This window comes from Vombatus ursinus, unplaced genomic scaffold (genome assembly GCF_900497805.2).
Source record: "Vombatus ursinus unplaced genomic scaffold, bare-nosed wombat genome assembly UNPS02014772.1, whole genome shotgun sequence".
Lineage (NCBI taxonomy): Eukaryota > Metazoa > Chordata > Mammalia > Diprotodontia > Vombatidae > Vombatus > Vombatus ursinus.
This window is the reverse complement of record NW_020954550.1, coordinates 24,338,414-24,364,025: the sequence shown is the minus strand read 5'-3', so window position 1 is coordinate 24,364,025 and position 25,612 is coordinate 24,338,414. Positions and strand designations below refer to the sequence as shown.

At 36.5% G+C, this 25,612-nt stretch overlaps 1 protein-coding gene across 1 annotated transcript in view; it reads left to right on the top strand.

Annotated features, from left to right (window-relative positions):
- ITGA2 (integrin subunit alpha 2) overlaps positions 1 to 25,612 on the top strand; it is a 148,489-nt gene that overhangs the window by 118,789 nt on the left and 4,088 nt on the right. Inside the window, exons 25-29 of the mRNA XM_027863389.1 lie at positions 1,158 to 1,268; positions 4,313 to 4,417; positions 5,758 to 5,871; positions 13,019 to 13,108; positions 23,854 to 23,970. Of these exons, the coding sequence (XP_027719190.1) occupies positions 1,158 to 1,268; positions 4,313 to 4,417; positions 5,758 to 5,871; positions 13,019 to 13,108; positions 23,854 to 23,970 (537 nt within the window). The remainder of the gene's footprint in view (positions 1 to 1,157; positions 1,269 to 4,312; positions 4,418 to 5,757; positions 5,872 to 13,018; positions 13,109 to 23,853; positions 23,971 to 25,612) is intronic.

The window sequence follows — 25,612 nt, the reverse complement described above, 5'->3', positions numbered from 1 at the left end:
ACCGGGAGTTCTTTTTTTGTTGTGGTAGGCTCTGGTAAGTTTAAGAAAAGCAACTTCAGTGATGCCTAGATACTACTTCTGTTTGTAATAAACTTAGCAGTTATACACAAATAGAGATTCCTTCAAAGTCATGTTTTATATTGATTTCTTTTTTGTAAGTAGCCAAGCAAGTGTCAGCAGTTAAGTAATGAGAAAAACCAACCAAAAACTCTGTTATTTTATAGATCCTAGAAACCAATCAGATCCCATTCCTCTGCCTCCAAAAAAAAACAAACCTCTTATTATTTTATAAATGAGGAGAATTTGAACATTAAACTTTTGAATTAGCTTTTGACTCTGAGTTTGCTCTTTGACTTATGGTCCAGTTTTTGTCATCTAAAAAATTAGAATAAATCATCTGACAATTGAGGATGGACTGAACACGTGGTGGTAATCGGTGTTATGAAATTTTTTAATACTGTTAAGAATGACAGACATGAGGACTAAAGAATATAAGGAAAATTTATATGAAATGGTGTGAAGTAAAGATCAGTTAATTGTCATTTAATCCAACTATATAAAAGAAAAAATATATCAACAAATACAGGGAAGAGTAGATAGATACTGGAGTGGAGAATGGAGTAATTGGCAATTTTTTACCTGTATCTTTATTCTGAAATTTATATATTAAGTATAAGTAGATGTAAATACAGAGTGTCCTAAAAATCTTAATGTAGTTTTAAACTGATAGCTATCTTATGCATATAATATTAAGGCTATTATAAAGCTTTTTTATTATTATTACATATTATTACTATCATAAAGCAATTTAAAGCTTAAAACTGCACTAAGACTTTGGGGACATCATTTTCATTTAATTTCATTTATTAAGTTTTAGTTTGTAATTGAAATATTGTAAAAATCTGTGAATTTTTCATATACTTACTTTGCTATCAATTAATAGTTAATGTCTTTAAAGTACTTTGGTGATGTCCATTAGAGAAGTAATTTGTACACATGGATATATACACAGTTATAAGAGAAGACTTTAAAACAGTAAGACCAATTTTCCTTTGTGGTTTGTGGAATTGTTCTCATTATTTACTGTCACATTGTAAGTTTTGCTAATTAGATCAAGTATGGCCAATCACAGAACCTTTTTTTTTTTTTTAATGTAGATCACAACAGGAAGCATTCCAGTACCCATGGCTTCTGTAACCATCTCCTTTCCTCAGTACACCAAAGAAAATAATGCATTGATGTATTTGACAGGAGTACATGTAGCCCAGGTGACTAGTCCAAGTATACCCTGTGATGTCCTTGGTTCAATATGAATACAAAATTCAAGCAGAACTTTCTAAATTTAAAAAAAAAAGATAACATGCATTTTGGGATAGAGAATGGGCCTATGATTTCATTAGTATAGGAAAATTCCAGATGAGAAAATCCCCTCTACCAATGAAGGGTATTATCTTCTTTGCAATTTATAGTTTTGCAAAGTTACTTAGATCCCAGAGAAAGTAAGTGACTTGACCAGAGTCAAACGGTCAGTATGTGCTAGTGATAGAATATGAACCAAAATCCTCCTGACTTTAAGGCTGAGTCTCTGTCTACTATACCATGCTTGCCTCTCTTTATATACTATATATACTAAAAAGATACACATAGACAGATATTTTGTACTGGACTCTATGTCAAGTAACAAGTAGTTATTAAGCACCCACCATGCATAAATATAGTTATATGTATACTACAAAAAAGTATATGTTATTTTATGTTATGTTACATTAAGTTTATGTTATATCACATAACAGTATTATGTTATATTGCTATTATATCATTTTATGTCACGCATATGTATTTATAAAGGACTAGAAAATAGAAGGACAGAAAGGTAACATGGTCCAGTGGAAATAGTTGAGTTTATTGACAAACCAATTGAGGTCAGAATGCAATGCTGTCATCTTAAGAGGTGATAGGAGCAATGAAAGCCAACATTTATATAGTACTTTACATTTGTTCTTGTTTGATCTCGCCAGCAAGCCAGTAAGTTAGATGGCACAATAAGGAAACTGAAGCTAGGTGAGATTGTGACTTGACTATGATTAAACAATTGCTAAGTGTGAAAGGCAGGATTCAAATCCAGGTTTTTCCCTGTGTCCAGATCTAGCACTCTTTCTCCCATGCTGAGTTTCCTCTCCATTGTGATGTATAAAAAGTTCAAGAGATGTAGTTTCTGGGTACTTAATCCTTCTAACAATAATTAATAAAAGGGGGTCAGTGACACCCTCGATTGCCAAACACTCTTCATGGAACCTATTTAATGCTTATATGCCTTTGGAAGAGTGGGTGTTCCTGAGGGTGGCAGTCAACTCTGGTTAATAAGTAATGAGACAGAATGAATATTATAATGACAGGCGGACCTGTTTTAATGAGGGAGTGGGGTATGTGACTTTGATTGTTTCATTTACTTCCAAATCACCCTTAGCATTGGGCAATCTTGATAAAGGATCTACCTCCCTGCCCAAACCTGCCTGAGTGGAACCCAAAAGGTCGGAATTCACCTTAGATTAAATTCTTTGTAAGCTTTTATAGTTGGGTGGGGCAACAACTCTTTATCTAGATAGGATAGTCTAGGTGGGGTAAATTTTTGGGAAAGATCAGGGATCTTCTCAACAATTTTTTTTATTTAATAATCTTTTCTCTCATTATTCTTGGTAGAGTTTGTATTCACCACAAGTAGATAACCTTATTCTAGGTCTTTGAAAATAAGGATAACTCAACGAATAGATGAAAACTTTCTATCTTCTTCTAGTGTACTTTTGGAAAGCAAGAATCTCTAAATACTAGAGTACGCTGCCTTCCAATATTGGAGCCATGTGTACATGACCTAGGCAAGAGACTAGCACCACCTAAGCAGCTCAAATGATAATTATCTGGAAATGAATTTCGTATTTAGAAGAGCCCTCAGAAGTATGAGAACAAAACCCAATATTCAGGAATGGAAAGAGTGTAGAAATCATTCCAAACCTCCTACATCTTTGCTGCAAGTAGGCTTGCCTCTGTCAGAGCCTTGTAAGAAGGAAAGTAGATTGAGTGATAAGGGAAATATAGAGAGTGAGATTCCAGATCTCCTCAGCTAGACCACATGGCAGATGCTGCCTTCTGGCCAGTTCTTGACCTTCTACTTGGCTCAGCCTGGCTTGTTGCTATAGAGGATAGATCACCAGAGTTGGAGACAAGTTCCAGTCTTTCCTCAGACACTGAGTAGCTGTTTGACCTTGAGTAAGTCATTTAATCTTTTCAGCTTCACTTTCTTCATTTGTAAAATAGAGATAACAATAGCATCTATCTCACAGGGTTATTGTAAATATCAAATGAGAAAATGTATGTGAAGCTCTTTGTAAACCTTATGTAAAACTATATAAATGTTAGTTTTTATTATTATAAATAGTATTATTCTGGCTATTCAACAGCAAGCAGTTTGGAGAGGCAGTGGGATACCATGAAAACAGCACTGCTTCTGACGTTTGAAGACAAGGTCAAATCCTATCTCTAATGCTTGCTACCAATGTGACTTTGAGCAAATCACTCAACTTCTCTGTGCCTCAGTTTCTTTATCTGTAAAATGAAGCAGTTATACCAGATAAATTTTGAAGTCCTTTCCAACTTTAGATCTCTAATTATGTGCTTTAGCTATGTCTAAAACAGTGTTTTCAAGGGGCAGCTAGATGGAATAGTAAATAGAGCACTGGCCCTGGTGTCAGAAGGACCTGAGTTCAAATCTGGCCTCAAATACTTACTAGTTTATGTGACATTGGACAAGTCACTTAACCCCAATTGCCTCTAAAAAAATAAACAAAACTAAAACAGTTTGTTCATGTGGGGGTGCATTATTTTATGAGTCTATAGGAAAATCCAAATCTTTGGATTTAGACTAAAAGGTATTGGGTTAATTATGGTAGTGTTTGTTGAAATTTCTTACCTCACATGAGTGAAAGAGCCAGTTCTACCCTTGGTACAATCTTCCTTCATGCTATGCTGAGAGTTAAGGGTAAACAAAGAGCAGACCAAGGATAGTATAATGGTGGGACCCAAGCCTGTCTGTTCAGTTCAAAAACTATTTCTTAACTACATGCTATTTGAAGGGCACTCTACTAGGTACTCCTCACCAAGAGCCAACTAATCACCCTTTCTTTTCCTCCTCCTCCTGTCCTCCTATAGACCCCCTTTCCCCTTTATATACCACTATTTCATACAAAGTCTTAATGAAAACTATTTTGCTTTTGCTTTGTAAGTTTGAAAGACCATTTGTGATTTTGTCACTTTCTAGGACAGTGATATAAGCTGCACTGCAAAAATAAATCCGCTAAAAATAGGAGAAACACCTTATTCAGTGTCTTTTAAGAAAGAAAACTTCCGAGATATTAAAGAATTGGTGAGTAGCACACATTAAGATGATTATTCAAGAACTATAATTGCTTCTGCTTTAGTATCCCAAATGTATTAGTTTTCTTTTTTTTAGAGGACTGTTCTTTTCTATTAATTCATAATTAGTCAACAAACATTTATTGCCATACATTACTGTATAATCATATGATATATTTTCCCTTAAATCTATTATGAGTTGGAGTTTGGAGAGAGAATAGCTAAGTTCATTCATTACTTTAAATTGCCAGTTAATACAAATTTGATGAGGCTAAGAAGGTGATTTGTACTTTTTGTTACAGACAGATATGCTCAAATTCAGATCATTTAGAACCTAACTCATCTTACTCTTGTATGCCTGTGCACATTGAAGGCATCAACAAGCATTTATTAAGTGCTTACTATGTACCAGGCACTGTGCTAAGCACTAGAATACAAATACAAGCAAAAAAGAAAGACAATCCCTGCCCTCAAAGGGCTTACATTCTAATGGGGTAAAACAACTCATAAAAGGAGTGGCAGCATGGTGGCAAAGTCCTGAGAATGAAAGATAACTGGTCTGAGATCTTCTTCAAAATAGAAGTTCTAGGAAGAACTCATGGATTAATGGGAATACCAAAATTACATGGGCTCATTCAAAATAGCAGTTTTATAAGCTCAGAGTACAGACTTCTCGTAGTCTTATTGGTGACTCACTGGTGAGTGAGCAAATTGAGCTATTGGGCAGCATGACACATACCTCCTTCCACCAACACATATTACCAGATAGCCTCTTTACCACTATATTTGATTTCTTAGGCATGCTCATTTGTTTTCTCCACATTATCACCACTTTTGTATGGCTCCTTCCTATTGCCCTTCTTGAGAGTGAAGGTATTATCATAGTTTTTCCTAATTAACACTTGAAAATCCTCCTAGCTTTAAAAAAAAGAAAAATGGTGGTGACACTCAGGAGAGAAAGAATGAAGCATCATAGAAAAAAAATTTTGAGAAGTACCAATTTAAACACCATACTTTAAAAAAAGTTATCTGAATATAGATCACATTTTCCTTAGAAAATTAGTTTGTATGAAGCCTGAATTCAGCCTATATTTTTCACTGACTATCTCTCTACATATTTTCATTTCAACAATGCCGTATTTTAAAAATGTGGACTACATTGGGTAGGTGGCTTATATTCAGACCACTCCAAATTAGAATTTTATGTAGTTGAATGCATAAATATTCAAACATAAATTTAGACTAATAAGTATCAGGATATATTCAACAAACCATTTTACTTTTCAGCAATTATTTTCAGAAGTCATACTAAACCTATTTTCTTTAATATGAACCCATCCAACCTCAAAGAACTGCAAAACTGCATCATGTAGTAAAGTCACCTGCCAGCTGAGAGAATTGGAAATGAAAGAAGAATACTTTGTGAATGTGTCTACCAGGATCTGGAATGGGACTTTCGCAGCAGTGAGTAGTAGCAGTGTTTATTGGGCATAAATAGCAAGATAGAAATATGGGGAGATAGAACAGTCAGTGTCAAAGTGTGCTCCATTTGGCATGAAAAGCATCACTGCTAATGTAAACAGTGACCATAGTACTGTGGGTAATTCGGTCTCACTGATTTTCCATCTCTGTAGAATGAAAAATAAGTTGGCTAAAGGGATATGGGAGCCCCTGCATACCCTGCCCAACTTTTGAATAGGAATACAGTGTAATGGAAGGGTTAAATTCCACTAAACACTAGTCTACATTTAATTAATCCATGACTACATAGACTCTTTTCCCCTCAAATTTCTTTTTTTTATTTTGAACTTAGGAGAGGTAGCTTGGTATACTTAACAGAGAACCAGACCCCAAGCCAAGAAGACATGGGTTCAAGCTTCACCACTGACACACATAGCCTATGTGACCCTGGGCAAGTCATTTAACCACCCAATGCTCTAGACATCTTTCTAAGAGCATAAGTTGCAAAGGAGGCCCTGGCTCGAATTACCCACCCCTAGTCTAGTCCCTGTTCCTTTTATGAGCCTAATTACCAGTAAACACAGAGTTTCCAATATGCAGAGAACAAAATGGAAGAATGCATATGAAATACTGAACTTGGGTCATGTGGTTTGTTTATAAAAGGCTGCATGGATTTCACTGAAAATCACCCAAGAATCAATAATCTTATGGTGCGATGTGAGAACATGGACAAAAGAAAGGAGGGTTTTAGGCTTATGGGTTCATGTAGAAGAAGAAAAGGAGGCAAAGGGAAAGATGCAGGCAAGGCTGCTCAAAGGTAACAGATTTTTGTAAAGGGGAAGAGGAAGAGGAAGAGGACACCGGTACAGATAAAATGTTTAGATGCGGTTTAGAAGCTGAGGGGGCCTCCACATAGCAAAATAGGAAGGAAACATTCGAATAGTTATTTACCCATGTTAATCTCTGTGGATAACCAAACCAGACAGCTGTGATGGAAAATGCATTTTGGGTCAGAATTACTGGATTTGCCTGACTCTACTAATGAAATTAACAAAATGTCTAGTTTCCATTTCATTTTGTGCTTTATCGGTAGCCAGAAAGTAATTAGCAAAGAGACATTGCCCCAAAGGAATTGAGAGAGGTTGGAATTTGTAGGAACCTTAGAGAAATCTAACCCCCTGTCTAAGTCTAACGGAAGCTTGGAGAGGTTAGGTCCAAGGACACACAGTATCCAAGAGAATCATCAAATTACCTGGTTTGCTGGGTGATGGGGAGAAAAACTGCTTTGTAAGTCACAAGTTGCCACATGTATGGACACTGCAGTGATTATTGAAGGCAATTCTCAGGTTTCTAGTAGTAATCTTAGGTTATATCAATAAAACGTCACCTAGTATCTGGAATCAGAGAAGTGATAGGCTCACTATATTTGACCCTGGTTATGCCACCACTTTTAAGAAAGGCTATTGACATTCTTGCCCATGGCAGGGTATGCATTAAAGATAGTGAAAGCATTCAGAGAATGCTATGTTCTGAAAGAAACTGAGAATATTTAGTTTGAAGAAGATGTATGAGGAGTATGAGGAGGGGGGGCGGGGGGGAACGAATGCATTTTTTTTTCAAGTTTTTGAAAGGCTGGTATATGGAAGATGGATTCTGTTTTGCCTGGAAGGCATAATTAGGAGCAATGGAAGTTGCAGGGAGGCATATTTCAGCTCATTAGAAGAAAAATTTCCTAACAATTAGCACTATCCAAATGTGTAATAGATAGTGAAGGATGGACGGGCTTGGCGTGCTATAGTCCATGGGATCATGAAGAGTCAGACATGGTTAAACAAATGAACAATGAATGTGGAATGTGCTGTTTCAGGAGGCAGGGAGTTCCTCAAACCTGGAGGTCTTTAGGATGTTATACATGGAAGTCCTTTTCCTAGTATCTCAGGATCCTAGAGGCCATTGAGTACAATCTTCCCATTTTACAGATGAGGGACCTAAGGCACAAAAAAAGGTTTAAATGGTCCAAGATCACACAGCTAGTAAATGTCTGAGGCAGGATTTGAATCCAGGTCTTATTCCATTACAACATTCTGCTTCTTGAGAAGTTGGACTAGATAACCTCAGTCGTTTCTTCCATTGATTCTAACTCAGTGGATATTGTAGATTTTTCATAGTTTTTCCCCCTTAAAGTCTTATTCTTATTTTAAAACCAAAATAACATGTGAACTCAGCACATAATGTAAGTTGAATCCTTTAAACTAGGAGATAATGGGACTATTTATCAGGGTGGGACAAATTCTAAACCAAAATTTAGCTTAGTGGATAGACTACTGGTCCTAGAGTCAGGATCTGAGTTCAAATCCAGCTTCAGACACTTACTAGCTGTGTAACCCTGGGCAAGTCACTTAACTTCTGTTTGTCTAGGAAGCAGGTAGGTGGCTCAGTGGATAGAGCGCTGGACCTGGAGTAAGAAAGACCAGAGTTAAAATCCAGCTTCAGACCCTTACCATGTGACTCTGGGCAAGTCATTTAACTTCTGTTTGCCTTAATCCACTGGAGAAGGAAGTGTCAAACCACTCCAGTATCTTTGCCAAGAAAACCCCGTGGACTGACAGTATGGTCCATGTGGTCATAAAGAGTTGGACATAACTGAACAAGACCTGATTATGGGAATAGATGTGAATGGACCTATTACTTAAGAGTTAATATAATTTAATAATTGTTTAATAAAAATTCATGTAGACTTTCTTCCAAAACATTTGCATTTAATCTTGACATTTTGTACACACTGCCTTAACCAAAGCAGTGTCTGTGTACTAAAAGGCAGGTATCACATATCACATCATTACAGGTTATTGTTCATGCTCTCTACTTATAGAGTTGGTTAGCCTGGATCTAGGCAGCGACACTATGCTGATCAGTCAATGAACAAGCCTGTATCCTGTTGCTGGGGCTGTTTTCATTTTCTTTTTCTTTTTTTTTTATTTAATTAAAATTTTTTTTAATCTTTTATTTTTTTTTCCCATTACAAGTAAACTAAGTATTTGCTTGATCTTCTAGTCAAGTGGTATCAAACTCCAGTAGAAATGGATGCCACTAAACCATACATCAGGATCCCTGCAGGCTGCATTTTGGCTTAGAAAACCACGTATTAACATTATCTATGTTTTATTGTATTTTTATTTATTTTGTTAAATATTTTCCAATTACAATTTAATCTGGTTTGAGCTGCACTCAGGCTCTAAAGATTCTATGTTTGACACTTCTGTTTAGACTAAAAGCTTAATAAGGGCAGGGAATGTATCTGACTTTTCTTATCTCCCACAGTACCTAGCACAGGCTTCTTACACACACACACACACACACACACACACACACACACACACACTGCACATACATGTTATACATGCATACATGTATATACAGATACAGATACACACAACATATGTGTGTATGTGTGTATGCAGATGCATACATATACACACAAAATGTACATATCTATATGTGTGTATATATAGATACAGGCATATACACACAAAATACACATATGTATCTATATATACAGATACATACACACATATATACATATATGTATATGTGTGTGTGTGTGTGTGTGTGTGTGTGTGTGTATATGACTTGGTATCTCCCACAGTACCTAGCACAGTGTTCTTTCACACACATACATATGAATGTGTGTGTGCGTGTGTGTGTGTGTGTGTGTGTGTGTGAGACATTTATATATAGAAAAACAATTATAAAAAATGTGATATTCAGTTCAGGAGTTCATAGAGACAAGTTTGAGAATGTCTGACCTAGAAAACTAGCCCTCCATTATTAAGTAATGTTTTCCTTTTTGTTGTCAAAATACCTTCCATTTAATTATTCCATTCAGCAGGGTTATTCTCTCTTTCCTGAAAATTTAAAGTGAATATTCTCATGCTACCAGTGTTTGTAACTACTTTGTCAGGGAAGTGGCTGGCCTTAAAACACTTGGTAAATCAGGACCAAATAAAGATCCCACTTCTAGTGTGAGAGGTAGTTGACTCTTTTGCTCTTCTCTTATCACCTTTTCTCTGATGGAATTTAATGGTATAGACAGCTTTTCATAACAGTTTGGTTATTATGAAGCAAATTACAGTCCACAGTGACACTATTGCTTTCCAGTTGGAAAGAAATTCTTTGGTAAATGCTCAGTGCCTATTCACCATCAGAGGCATGGCTTATGGATGAAGCACTACATGTTGTCTGTTTTGATGTTCTGTTCTAGAGAAAAAGCCCAGATTTAAAGATAAAGATGCTAGTCTCTCATGTAAGTTAGGAAGAAAGAAATGAATGAATGAAGTCTTCACATGCCTTTTTTTTTAAAGCCTGCAAAGACAGCACTGACTTTGCCTACTTTTGCAAATGACATCATCACATGTTTTTAGAACTCTTCCCTATCACCATTTAATGCTTCTCATACTAGTTGAGTAAATGACCATAAGAATAAGAATATAGTTCTGAGGGTTAATGCATGATGCAATCTTGTATTTTAGTGTTACCAAGATTAATTAGAAAACAGGCTTGATGCAGCCAGTGAGAAGGAAATAAATTGCTCACTTTTTGGAAATATATTCACTGTTTCTGGCTACTAGAGACTGTTTAGCAGATTACCTCATTTGGTATATCAGATGGTGCCCTAGTAACCAGAAAAAAAGTGAGTCCTAATTGCCAAAGAGAGCAAATGCACCTCCCCAAAATGAGCAATTTATTCTCTTTCATGGCTGGGTTCTTTAAAGTACTAAAGGGAAAAGTAAAATGTTCCAGTACATGCAAATGGTGTTTCATTTGCAAATGATTTTTCCCCCTTCAAAAGTCTCCCCTCTTCCTTTCTAAAATTTATTTTAGAAGAGGAGCTTTCCAGAATGCCTTACAAAAAAATAAAATTGTACCCTTTCTCTACTTCCCTGAATACCCCACTACCACCACCTCAAACCATGTTAGAATCAAAAGGTTCATGACCTAAGTGTTCTGCTTTGGAAAACTGAGATTATTAGAAATGATATAACAATACTGAGGAATGACATGTGAGATCATCGTGTTTATTATTGATCTGCCTGATTTCCCTTTGATTTGTTTTTAAACCTGAAATTAACAAGAAAGCTCTGTTGTCCTCCAGTGATGTACCTAGTCCTAGGCCATCACAGGTAACTTGCTATGAAATTTTCAAACATGATGCCTTGAATTTCTGTCGATTCCCTTGGTCATAAATGACACAGGCAGGAGTAATCTAGGAAAGATTGTGAAATCTTGTGCAAAAATGTAAAGACTTTGGGGTTATAAATGATGTTTTCATTGCTGCTGACAATGAAAGGCTTAAGAAAAAGAGAGGCAGCTTTGTGACAAGCTAAAAGTTTTCTGAACCATAGCCCCAAAGTAGGAAAGATGGGATCCTGACCAGGGATTAAGCATATCTAACATATACAGATATGTTTACTTAGAGTCTTTCAAATATATTCTAATCCAATACCATTCAATAACCATTTATTGAGCACCTACAACATATGAGGAACTATTCTAGGCAATGAAGATACAAAGACCAAATAAAAATGTAGTTTGCCCTCAAGAAGCTTGTATTCTACTGGGTTTTAAACCAAGAAAGTTTTAAATCAAAGGGTTTTAAACTGAAAATGAAGAAGTGAGCAAATTGCCCATAAAACTCTAGCAAGCAGATAGCAAAAAGAAGAGCTACAGTGTGGAAGAATACCAGTAGGGATGCTCAGAAATTCACAGGAAATGAAATCCAAGAATGGAACCAACAATAAAGCCTAGGACCTCACATTTTTATACACAAATGAACAGAGTACAGCTAATAAACAAGGTGAGCTATAGATCCTAATGCAAGAAGATTTAGGAACAGAATGCTTCCCAAGAATGAGAGAAGTCCCTTAGGGGCAGCTAGGTGGGGCAGTGGATAGAGCACCGGCCCTGAAGTTAGGAGGACCTGAGTTCAAACCCAGCCTCAGACCAAACACTTGACACTTACTAGCTGTGTGACCCTGGGCAAGTCACTTAGCCCCAATTGCCAAAAAAAAAAAAAAATGAAAGAATGAGAGAAGTCCCAAAGGAGTATGAGCAGTGTAAGGAGATGCTACACCACCACCTGTCCGAGGTAGAACAGGTGTGGTTCACATTATTTTGCCTTTGAGTTCCTTTCCAATTCCAAGATTCTGGGAGACCGTATACACAATTCAAAAACAAATGAAAGTTATTTTCTTTTTAGTTATTTTATGTTATTTTCTTTTTAATTTTTGTTTTCTTTCTTTTTTCAAAATTTCAAACACCCTTGATTTCATAGTTTTCAGATCCTTCCACTAACATGAGCATAGCCTTATTTCATATAAGTAGATTATTTCATGAGTTAATGTGGCTAAAATGCAAAATCACTCCTCAGTATCTAATCCTCAGCATCAACAGAACATTAGAACTCAAATGGAATCATAATGATCACCCTTTATTTATAAAGAAGGAGAACTAAGGCCCAGAAAAATCAAATGAATTGTTCAAAGTCACATAGCTAGTAAGTAGCAGACCTGGCAGTAGAAGGTGGGTCTCCTGATTCCCTCATCTTGACCTCTGCAAACTCAGTTGGGTTGTCCTTTGACAGTAAGCCTTGCCAGCCCCGTTTAGGGACTGCGAGAGCTTGTGCATCTTGGGACATCGCCTCAGGAACCCAGGGTCACCTTTGTATCATGATGCAAATTAATGCATCATGATGCAAATTAAAAATGATGCATGTTAAAGTGAAGCTTTGATGGAAAACTACTTTCTGTCATATGAAAAATTTCTTTTTTCATTTTTTCAATTTTCTGAACAATCTTGAATCCTAAAAATATTGGGAAATTTTGTGATGAGTTTTTGCTTCTATAATTTCCCAAAGGAAAAATAAAGTGTTGATACTAACTTCTGCCAAGCTCTTTTGATGATAATAACTGATGTGTGATTCTGATTAAGACCCCTCACCTGGACATTAGTAGCTGTAGCTATGAAATGGGGATAAAAATACATTATTGTTTTGAAGGACAAATTAGATCATGCATCTGAAAGAACTTATAATGTATAAACAATAAATGTAAGGTATTATTGTAATTTATTATAATTTGTATTTATATTACAGTCATCTTTCCAGACAATTCAGCTGGTAGCAACTGCAGAAGTGGATCCATTTGACCCACAATTACATATAATTGAAGAAAACACTGTTATGGTGAGTACATTAACTATTCGACTAAAACAGATGTTATTTTAATGACTTCTAGGCTGGTTCCTTTCCAGTATTCAAAGGGAAATATGGATTCTTGCTATGGGCAAAGTTAGATTACTTTAAAGGAACTTTATAGTTGTGAAGCACAGCCAGTCATAATGCATTATTATTTATTATTGTTTTGGTTATTGTCAGTATCATTACTGATTAAGTGATGAAATACAGCATATCATGCACACTATGGTAGATCTTGTTTTCCCACATGTTGGTCAAACATATGGAAAAATATATTTTGTTAGCAACAGGGAAAAGAGCAGAGGGTAATGGAAGCAGATACTCAGACCATCTACAACCCTCAGACTATTTTCTATCATTTCCATCCCTAATCATATTTCTGATCTTTCTTTTCACTGTATGGTGGGGGGCAGCTAGGTGGCGCAGTGGATAGAGCACCGGCCCTGAAGTCAGGAGGACCTGAGTTCAAATCCGACCTCAGACCAAACACTTGACACTTACTAGCTGTGTGACCCTGGGCAAGTCACTTAACCCCAATTGCCTAAAAAAAAAAGAAAAAGAAAGGAAATCACTGTATGGCCACACAAAAGATACAAGATCTTAGGTCACACTTAGTTTAAATCTTGTCATTAAATAACCAGTATGCTATAAAATATTTTCCTATTATCCAAAGAAGTATTTTAAGCACCCTTAGTAACTGAGACATTTTAGAATAATTTATTATAGATAGCATTTGTTTTAAGGAAGACAGTGACAGTGTGATTTGAAATGTCCATTTACAAGGTTTTTCTTTAAGAAAAACAATGCTTTTCAAAAAAAGCTTCTTTATAGAGATATGTTGTTAATGGAAATAAAGGCATCTCTTGTGTCAAAATTTGGCATAATTTATCATGTCCACATCCTGAAACGAAATAGAATGAGATGTAGCATATTTAAAAAAAAAACAAAACAAAACAAAAAAAAACTCTCTGCCAAGCAAATCTGCTAACACTATGCATTGTGCATTTTCCTTTTGAGCTTTTTGTCAGAGTCTGGGAAATAATACTGCACATGGTCACCCAGAGGTCAGCTTAGCCAAAATGATGTCAGTCAACTGCCTCAGGGTCTATTCAGAATTGGCGGAAAATCCAAGGTATCCATAGATACAGAGATACTAGGAATGACCTAAAATAGAATGTGTAGCAATGTTACCACCACCTTTGCCTGAAGGAAAAAATGGTACTTAGTGTAGACTCAGATTGAGGGACCCTATCTGCTTCTGGCTTAGCATCCTCACAGAAGTACTAGCTCCTGCCTTCAGGGTCTGAAACTTGGAAAATCAGAAATGTAGCCAAGAGAAAATGTGGATGTGGCATTCAATTAAGTATTTATGGACTTAGCCTGAAAAAAATGATTTGTTACAGATTTTTAAAAGACTGATTGTAGGGGAATTTGAATTCAACACTTTGTGAGCAATTTACTTGCTCTAGGCAGAACATTATGAGGTGTACAACAATGAAAAAGACAATCTTCCTCTTAAGGAACTTATGGTTAGGTATGAGAGGAAGACATGTGCTTGAGAAAATAAAATAAAACAGAAGGCAGAATATTTAAGTTCTGTAGGAGACACACAAGCAAAGTACCATGAGAACAGAGAGGGAGGAGAGTACTTTTGGTTGGTGGGGATGTAGGAAGGTCTAAAGCTTCAGAAGATGCTTCTAGAAGGAGTATCATTTGGGCTAGACATTGAAGGGTAGATAGGTTTTGAACTGATAGAAATGGGAATAGGATGGACACAGAATAAGCAAAAGCATGGAGCCAGGCTTTGTGTATAAAAAATAATTAAAATGCTTGGAGGATGGCCTGCAGGTTACTTTGGCGTAATTATACAGTGGAGATGAGTCCGTAAAGGTGGTCTGGAACCACAATAAGGAGCATACCTTGGAGAAATAGAGTAGGACTGACATGATTGGCAATGAGAAGTATACTATATAAACAAATATATATTAAGGACATGTATAAGGACTGTGTATTGAAAACTGTGCTGGGACAAATGCAAATTTTTGGTAACACATAGTTATGTGTTATTCCTTGTGGAGAGTACAGGGACATTATGCAAATATAAACAACAAGTAACACCTAATAAAACTATAAGAGAAATGCAAACAGATTACTAACTATATCTTAGGGAAGAAAGTCATTCCCAGTTTCAGTCATCAGAGAAAGCTTCATGGAGGAAGAAGCATTTGTATTCAACTTTAAAGCAGGGACTTTAATATTTTAATAACTATATTTCAGTAGAATTGTTTCCTTTATAATCCTATGCATTTTATTTTACACATTTAAAAATATGATTCTGAGAAGGAATCTGTTGAGTTTTACCAGATTACCAAAGGGGGTCCATGACACTAAAAACTTTAAGGACTCATTTTTAAAAGAATATATAGTTGTTACTGTTGAGTAATTTCAGTTGTGTCTGACTCTTCATGACCCCATTTGGGGTTTTCTTGGCAAAGATACTTGAGTGGTTTGCCGATTCCTTCTCTAGCTTAATTTACAGATGAGGAAACTGAGGCAAACAGAGTTATGTGACTTGCCCTGGGTCACACAGTCAGTAAATATCTGACGTCAGTTTGGACTCAGGAAAATGAGTTTTCTTGACTCCAGGCCCAGCACTTTATCACAGATAAACAATTTGAGAATCAAACAGGGGATTCCTTGACTGTGAGCCAGCACTGATGTGAAGAGGTCATGGCAAAGAAATCTTCTCACTGGGCTTGGACCAGGGAATGACCTGACCACCATGGAGGAGAGGTCATCAAGACTCCCCCCAGGGGGACCAGAACTGTCCTGTTGTCATGTCCCCTGTCTCAAATCTCTCTCCACTGGACTGCTCCATTTGTGGCTGCTGGGACCAGTGAGGCCATTCCCCATTTCCTCCCAAACAGCATTCCCCCAAAGAACTTCCCTGGATAGTGTCTCCCCCTCAATAGCAGTCCCCCAAACAGCCTCCTCCAACTCGGTCCCTCCCCACTCTTTCCTCGGCCCAGGAACTTTTTCTTCATTCTCCCTCCATTGTTGCAGCTGGATCCTGGAACCTACACTTTGCAGATCATGCCAGAGCTGGCTGCTGCTGCCTCCCTCCTTCCTGGCAGTCAGTAGGCCTAATGGCCCCTCTCCGAAAGTTGCCCCTGTGTGGTGACTGCCCTTCCTGGCTTCACGCTGGCATCACTGCTGCCTTCCTCCTTCTTTCCTTCTCTTCAACTTCCTAGTTATTAAGCATCAGCCCTCCTTGCTGTACAACTCCTATCCTTGGCATCACAATGATCTTGGTTCCTTCTTTAATAAATTGGAGAAGAGACATTGAAAAAGAAATATGGAGTAGTTTGCCATTTCCTTCTCCAGTTCGTTTTACAGATGAGGTAACTGAGGCAAACAGGAGTGAGTGACTTACGCAGGGTCACACAGCTAGTAAGTGTCCAAGGCTGATTTGAACTCAGCTCTTCCTGACTCCATGTAATATTTGAACCATGTTTTTTTTTTTCTTTCCTTTTGTGTTTAATTTGGAACTGGCAATGGGAGGGAGTAGGATGTTAGGGGATAGGGTAGGTAATCAAAGAAAAAGAAAAAGTCATTAATGCTTTGTTTAAAATCCCACCAAAGGAAGGTCAGAAAGAACCACAGACAAGAAAGAAAACTTTGAAACTTAAATACTGAATTTATTATTCTTAAAAATAAAAGTAATCTATGCATAATAGAGATTCATGGTTTCATTTATAATCTTTTTCTCTCCTACTTTCTATATGGAAATGCTCACTTTATTTGATATATGCTAAATTTAGAATTAAAATATAAATTTAAAAATAAATATGGATATGGAGAAATTCAAAGCATGTGGGGGTTAGAGGAGAGGGGTGGGATGCATTCCAGGCAGAGGGAACAGCTTGAGCAAAGACATGAGGGCAGGAAATCTGAAATATAAGCAGAATGGTGAATATTCTAGCTTAAAGGGAGGATAGAATGTCTATATGATATAAGACTAGAAAAATTGTAGGGGAGCGACATAACAAATCATAGAGGGCTTTGAATACTTGCATCTGTTGCGGTTACCTGGGGTTCTTTCATTAACTTCCTACCAAGGCATTATGTGAAAAAAGAGAAATCAAAATTAAGTACATATCCCATTCAAGGATAAGCAGGATATTCAATGATTCAGTCAAATTGTTTTTATTCTTACTTTACTCAGTGTATTTAAGAGGGTCACAGTTCCTACTCTAATTTCCATACTGTACAACGGAGGTCACCTAAGTTCTGTGAGAGGTACATCAGGTAATATCCAGGATGGCATCACATTCATACTAAGCAAAATAATCTTAACATCTCGACTATAATCAAAAGAACAATGGTGAGGCAGTTGTTTGAGGGTGAAGAGAACGAGGAGATAGATGTGGACAGATAGAGCCAGACCCTGACCAGTCTGCTATCTGGTGAGGCTGCACTTGGTCTGCCCCAAATCCCAGGAAGATGGAGGCTTATAGTATGGTTTCTTATAAAGTCTTAGGTCATGACCATCATGGGCTTTCCTTTGCTTGGCCTTAGGCGTATTCTCCACTGTAGCATTGCAATGGTATTCTGTGGTGATAAGGGGTAGCAGTGGGGGCTCAGTGTCTTCTTTTAAGGAGAACAATCAGCTTTTTGTTGATGTAATCAGCATCCAAGGTTATTTGTGTTGATGATATATAAACCATATTTCAGAGTGACTCTCAAGTGTTTAGTAAATAGCTTATACATGAAATGTCACACTAAAACGTTATAGCATTTGGTTGAAAGCATCTGGTTATCGTATCTACACAGTCTTGCTGCTTGCATACTTAGTAAGGACATGAGTGCATGTGCTCATTATGAATCCATGCTGGACTCATTCATGTCAAAGGTACTCACAACAGTCAGGCAAAGAGTTTAAACTTTGCTCAGTAGATAACAAGAAGATATTGAATGTGTATTTAGAAATATGTATCTTTTCCGCTTCAGTTCCAGATAGATCCCTGACCCTTCTCCTAGCCAGAAAGTCATCAGTGTAATGAAGAACAATATTAGGAAAGAGGAGAAAAAGCAGTTCAGCCAAACTAACCAATACACAGACAAAGTCTCACTGTCTAGTCAGTATTACACATCCACAGTCTCTGCCAAGAAGAATGTGTTTTCTCATTTTTCGGGGACAGGCTTAGTTGTTATGATTGTGTAGCTTTGAGACCTGATTTTTTTGTTGTGGACTTAGTTATCTCCATTTACTTTGTTGTAGTCATTGTGTGTATTATTTACCTAATTCTGTTTATTTCATTCTGTATAAATCTCTATGTCTTCTTGCACTTCTCTGTATATTTTTTTATATTCATTATTTCTTACAGCACAGTAATAATATTCCATTACATTCTCATAGCACAGTTTGCTTACCACTTTCAAAACAATGGGCACCTTTTTTGTTTCCAGTTCCTTGCTCCCCAAAAATAATGGTGTTGTGAATAAATTGGCATGTGTGGAAACATTATTCCTGTTTTTGATCTCCTTATGGAATATGCCTTACACTGAGATCTCTAGGTCAAAGGAAATAAATTTTAGTCACATTATTTATCATACTTCCAAACTGCTTTCCAAAAGGGTTGGATTGATTCACAGCTCCATTGATAATACAGGGTGTCCCAAAAGTCTCAGTTCCATTTAAGCTAGTAATAGCCTAAAACTGCACTAAGACTTTTGGGACACCCTGTATATTAGTGTATCTGTCTTTCTGCAGCCCCTCTTTCTACAACTTGTATCATCTTTGCCAATCTGCTAGGTATAAGATGAAACCTCAGGGCTATTTTGATTTGCATTTTTCTTATTGCTAGTGATTTGTAGCAATCTTTCAAATTCTTGAACTATTTGGTATTAGTTAAGAAACAGAAGTAGATCAGTGGAACAAAGTAACAAATTCATTTTTAAAAACTGAAATCCATCCAGTGTTTGGTAAGCCTGAAAACATAAATTACTTGAGGAAGAAGTCCTTAGTTGACAAAACTACTGGGTAAACAAGAAGGCTATTTAGAAGAAATTAGGGTTAGAACAGCGTATTATGTCATATACCACAATAGGCTCAAAGTGGATACGTGACCTGAATATAAAAGATCACATCATAAACAAAAAATTGTAAAAGAATGAGACCTATTCCTTCAGTGGCTGTGGCTAGTGACAAATTCTTAACCAAACAAGGAATGGAAGTAATAAAAAAAAAATAGATCATTTAAAAGCTTTTATGTAGCTATGAAAAGAAGGCAAACAATTGTTAAAAAAATCTTTGCATGAAATATCTCTGATAAGAGTATAATATCCAAGAAAAATAAGAAGTTAACATCAATAGAGAAAACTGAGAGTCATTCCCCAGTGGATAAGTAATCAAAGGATTTGGACAGACACTTATCAAAAAGAGTAATTACAATTTATTGAATATTTTTAAACAGAGGAATGACACGATCAAATCTATGCAAGTCTCAAGGGCCACATCTACCTACCTCAGCGATCTCATTTTATAGTATTATGGTCCTTTATAAACTAACTAGACTTCTTATTGTTCCCCAACTTAATGTAGCAGGGTTTCAGGGTCAACTAAACCTACTTGTAGACTGCATGGGGTAGTCACACTTCAGCCTGTTACTTAACTCATTACCATATATATTCTCACCATAAACTCCAAGGCAGGGATCCAGACTTTGCAGAACAAATCCCCTTAATAAAAGGATTTGTTCTGTAAAACTTGGACTCAGTCAAAAGGCTTCACCCAAGGACCTCGAAGGCCACATGTGGTTTCCAGGCCTCAGGTTTCCTGCCCCTGCAATCCAGGAGTATTTTTGGATATATATTTACTAATGACTAAAAATGCAGCCATTCTCAATATGCTCTGAACCCCCATAGCAGTTTATTTATAAACTGAAGAAAATTCTATCCCCATAAATATATGACTATGGGACATGTCACTAAAATTCTTTGGACTTCAGTTTCCTCATCTGTAAAATATGAAGGTTGAACTAGATGCCTCTGAAGACCCCTTCAGCTGTAGATATACTATGCTATGGTCTCTTTCAATATATCAAAACCCCTAATTCCCCAGATTTAAACACCAAAGTTACTGGATATACAATTTATTGATAATATAACAAATGATAATTCAGACATATAATTTTTACAATGTTTTAGCTCTGAAAATGATCACACCAAGAATCATCTCCACTTTAACCACTTTGTCACTTTAAGTATTGACTTCTCAGATCTCATCACCATTCAGTTCACTCAGGACATCAATTAAAATTTCTTTTCAAGAATTCTCTCATCAATAAAATGAAGGATTAAAATATGTGTTTCAAAAATAAGTTCCCTTTTGCCTTGTTCTCTGTCTTCCCATAGTTTCTTTCAAACCATTACTCTTATTTCTTTCCAGAATAGCATTTAAACTACCATCTCTCCACAAACTCCTTATGGAATGAAAGGTAAACTGTATCTGAAGCCTCTCCAAAGAGATAGTAACATATCCTGTATTCACTGTAGGAGAAGCTATTGGAGCTGGTGTTTCAGTGACTTTTTGTCTATAGCTCCCATGCAGTTGCACAAACTTACACCCCTTAAGTGGAATGTTCTCCTTCCTCAAGTCCTAGCAGTTTTATCTTTCCTCCAGGCTCTTCTCAGGCATCGCTTTCTCCTTGGAGCATTCCCCATTCCCCAAGCTTATTCAAAACCTGGCTTTGCTGCTTAACCTAGCTGTGTGAGCTTAGGCAATTCAGTGAACCTCTTTGAGATTATGGGTCCTCACTTCTAAACTGAGGAAGTTTGGTGGCCTTCTAAGATCCCTTCTTGCTCTATATGTAAGACTCATGTGTTCTTCTTCCTCAAATGACCTTGCATTTATTGATCTATATGTGTATTATGTATTTGCTCTCATCCCCTCCAGTAGAATATAAAGTTCTTCAGAGCAGTAACTGTTTAAATTTTTGGCTCTGTATCCCCTGTGCCTTGAACATTGTCTTAAACATGGTGAGTGATTAATAAATGTTGAATTGAACTTTGAGGAACACTTATTTTAAATGCGCAAAAGCTAGTGAAGGAGAAAGAAAAGAAATAGAAGAAGCATGAGATTACAGTGTTAAAGAAATCAAGGGAAGAAGCATTCAAAGTAGTCTGGAGTGTGAAATATTGCAGAGGTCATAGAGGATGAGAATGGGGGAAAAGGCCATTGGAATTGGTAATTAGGCAGAATTTTGAGATACAGTTTCAGGAGAGAGCTAGAAATGGAAAGCAGTTTGGAAGGAGTTGAGGAAAGAGTGAGTCATGAGGAAGTGTAGCAATGAGGTACAGGAAACTTTTTCAAGAAGTTTGACAGTGGAAGGGGATGAAGAGATGAAATGATAGTTGGATAAAGTAAGAGGGGCAAGAGTGGGCTTTTCTTAGGAATGGAGTAATCTGAAGATGTTGGTAGGCAAATGGGAAGGAGTCAATGGAAAAGAGATTGAAGATGCATGAGTCTTTTTAAGACAAATATTTAAAAATTTGCTAAATAAAATAATCCTCTCCATTCACAATTTCTCGGTGTCATCTTACATTTTCTCTTTCCCTCCTGCCTGCTAGAAACATAGTCCTTCTACTTGCTGTTTATGCTCTTTCTACCAGGGCCCTGGATCCCATTCCTTCTCTTGACCTCCCAGACCTTGTCCAGATGTCATTCTAAGAATGTTTTGAGGAAAGGAGAGAAATCATAGAATCAAAGACTTAGAATGGAAGGAAACTTATTGGCCATCTAGTCCAACCTCATTTTTGCAGAGATGGAAACAGAAATTATTTTTATTTACCAACTTTTCAGGCATTTGTATTAAAGGCTCAATTTTTTGTTTTCTGAAGAAATTAAACAACTATAAGACCTCTTAACAAGAAATCCAGCCTACATACAAAACCACAAAAAGCTGTTTTCTGTTCACAGTGTTACTCAGTTTTAACTCCATATATGAATAGGATAATGCCCCTGTCTTTTATCATTCTTTTGACTGTCTTTTGTAGAAGAAAGGGTTGGAATTGATTTCATAATTTTTTTAAAGGAGAATTAAAGGACAGAGTACAAAACTTTACCTGTTAAAACTATTAGAGTAGTCATTCCATGACAGATCTCACAAAGATTGCTTTAACAAAATGCCAACACCTTACATTGGGTCAAGTTCACTAGAGGAAGAGGCCAGTGTAAGTAATGAGCTATTAAATCCATGCAAATGTTCAAAGTCCTAAAAAGTAAGTGGTGTCAAAGCAGGAAGCTGAGAGTAATTAATTTTTTGGAAATTCAGAATTTTATTAAATTCTCCCCTAAACAGAAGAGCTTTTGTTCATTTGCTTTGCTCCTCTCACCCCATACCCCCATTCATTTATTTGTGCATTCAGCAAACATGAAGTCCCTAACATTTGCAGCATACTGTTTTAAGATTTGGGGTAAGACACAATGATAAATAAGGAATGGTTTCTCCCCTCAAGAGCCTTGCAATCAAGTAGTGTGTGTATGTGTGCATATGTAATATATTTTTAACTAATATGGGTTTCTTAATGCTCTTTCCACAGTGACAGACATGTATTTCAAAAATGTCTGTTCTATCATACAAATAACCAATTTATTTGACACTTTTGAGCAGTGGCATTTCTATTATTTGTTATGTTTCTTCCATCCATATAGATATTAGAGGAACCGAAGTTTAAAAAAAAAAAAACTTGTGTCCTTAGTAGTACTTTAAACAAATTTATACACCAAATATCTATAATTTCATCAATGTAGATATTCCTTTCACCTATGCAGATTGCAGCTCATCTGTATAAAAGATAGTTAATGAGCTGTGTGACAATTAAAAAGTTCAGAGAGACATAGTTTCTGGATAATTTAATCATTTTACTAATAATATCAGCATCTTAATAAAAGGATGTCATTTGACCAAAGACCCCAAATAGTGGTGGGCTCACAGTTTATATGCCCTTTGAAGAGTAGGTGTTCCTGAGGAGTACCAATCAACCCTGATTAGTTAACACAATGGGAGGTAGGCTATATTCTTGAAAGATAGGGAGAATCACACCTGTCTGAACAAACACAATGAGCAGGCATACACTCATTGGCCCAAACTCAAAATTTCTTTTACTGCCTCTTTAGATCTTGCCCTGGGTAAATCTTTAAGAGAGATTTCCTACATTGGTTGGTTTCTGGATGAGGAAGTAGAAAAGGAGAAAAATCTTGGTCCTGATTCAATAGTTAGTTACTAAATATGAGAGAAATAATTAATTTTTCACAGTTGCTTTAGCCAAAAGAGTTCATCTTCTAATTACAAATATTCTGAAATAAGCCAGACAGGCATTTTGATGAGAGGCAAATATGTAGTCTGTTATTGAATTTATGCTTAAAGTCTTTCCAGCTTGATGGCAAACCTGCCAAAGCTTGTACTCTTGACTCAATGCCCTTTGGGAACCCAGAGCCATCTGCAGTTAAGTGAGTCACCAAAATGTCACGTTATGGGATTTGCAAAGGGATATTCTTTCAAATTGCACTCTGAAGGAGATAACCTACTACATTACCTGTTGGAACAAATCTTTTATTAATCTCTCCTGGCCTCAGCTTCATCATGAGAGCATCAGGCTGGGTTATCTCCATTATGCCATACAAAGAATGTCTGACATTATATGATTCTAATTTTAATATGTATTTTCAGATTCCAGTTACAATAATGAAGCCTGATGAAAAAGCTGAAATACCAATAGGAGTTATTATTGGAAGTATAATCGCTGGACTTCTCTTGCTGTTAGCCCTAACTACTGTTTTGTGGAAGGTAAACAGTGAATGGCTAGCTATATGTGTGTGTGCATGTGTGTGGTGGGGGAGAGTGGCAGAATATAAAACCTAACATCTGTCTTACAAAATTAAAAAAAAAACACTTATGAAGATAAAAATTGCTGTATAGGGTATCTATTTTTTTGTTGCTCATTCATTTTAGTTATGTCTAACTCTTTGTGACCCCATTTGGGGTTTTCTTGGTAAAGATACTGGAGTGGTTTGTCATTTCCTTCTCCAGCCCATTTTACAGATGAGGAAACTGAGGCGAACAGGGTTAAGTGACTTGCCCGGGGTCACACAGCTACTAAGTGTCTAAGGCCAGCAAGGTATCTACACAGATATTACCAAATACAAGTAATTGGCATGGATTGGCCATTAGCTAGGAAGTGAACATTTAGAAGGTATATCAACACTTAAGAAGTTACAACCCATTTGTCACAGGTGTTGGTAATGTAAGATTTGTTCTCTTCATTTCCATTCTCTTTTCAAATAGTTGTTTCAAAGAAGCTGTTCTCTCTACTTCCCTTCTTGCTCCCTCTGTTAGATCAGGTACAAAGATTGATTAGCAGCTAGCACCTAGAGACATGCAAAATTCATACAAAGATAATCTTCTATGAAAATGATTTGTAATCTGAAGATTTACAACCACCTGAGAGATGTATTATGTTCTAAAATCACCATCCTTTGGACTGTGGGATTTGGTGGTATTCCCCACCCCCACCCCTGCCAAGGTTTTCTGATTTGCTTTACTTTTTCCACCTAAACCTAATCTTTAAAGTTCAAAAAATAAATAAATAAAAAGTCATCTGATCTCTCCTGAAAGAAAAAAGATCACCGCTGTAGAGCTGGAATTGAAATTAAAGATCATCTCGTCCAATCTCCTGATTATATAGATTAGCAAACTGAGACTCCCTCATTGAGGTTAAGTGACTTGGTCAAGCTCATGAAGGTAGTGAGTAGCAAGCAGCAGAGCTGGAATTTGAACTCATGTAGTATGACTCAAGTATAGCTTTCTTTGCTATACTGCCTTGCTCATATGCTTCTCATACAAAGGTCTAGAACCTTTTTTCCACAGTTTTTCATGTCTTTTTAAAACTAATTTAGTGTTGATCCTTTTATCCATCCCTCATAGTTCTCAAGGGTCTTACATTACTCTTTATGTTTTGCTCCATCATCTAATAAATAACTGGCCATTGGGATACAGAATCCTACTGAAATTGACTTTAGGTACAAGGCCAAGTATGTCTTAGACAATTCACTTCCCTTCTCCAGACCTCATTTTCTTTCCTTTGTAAAAGGACAGTGCTAAAATAGATGATTTCTAAAGCCCCCTCCAACTCTGTAATTCTACATATAAATGTGTATATGAAGAAATGAACTTAATTGCAAAAAAAGTAGCTTATTCCTAACCAAGGTCAGAGTTAGAATTCAAATAGAACTTAGTTAATAAAAAGAAAACTCATTAAGCCCAAAACATTGATTTAAAAATAATTAATAATATCTGAATTTAGTGATTAAAATTTTTCAACCAACATAAAGTTTTTCATGGAGTTTGGAACAATGTTTGTTTTAATAAGTCAGTTGTCTTTCAGCTAAATAAGGGTGTTTTCAAAATCAATGTTGATGTTCAGCTAAAC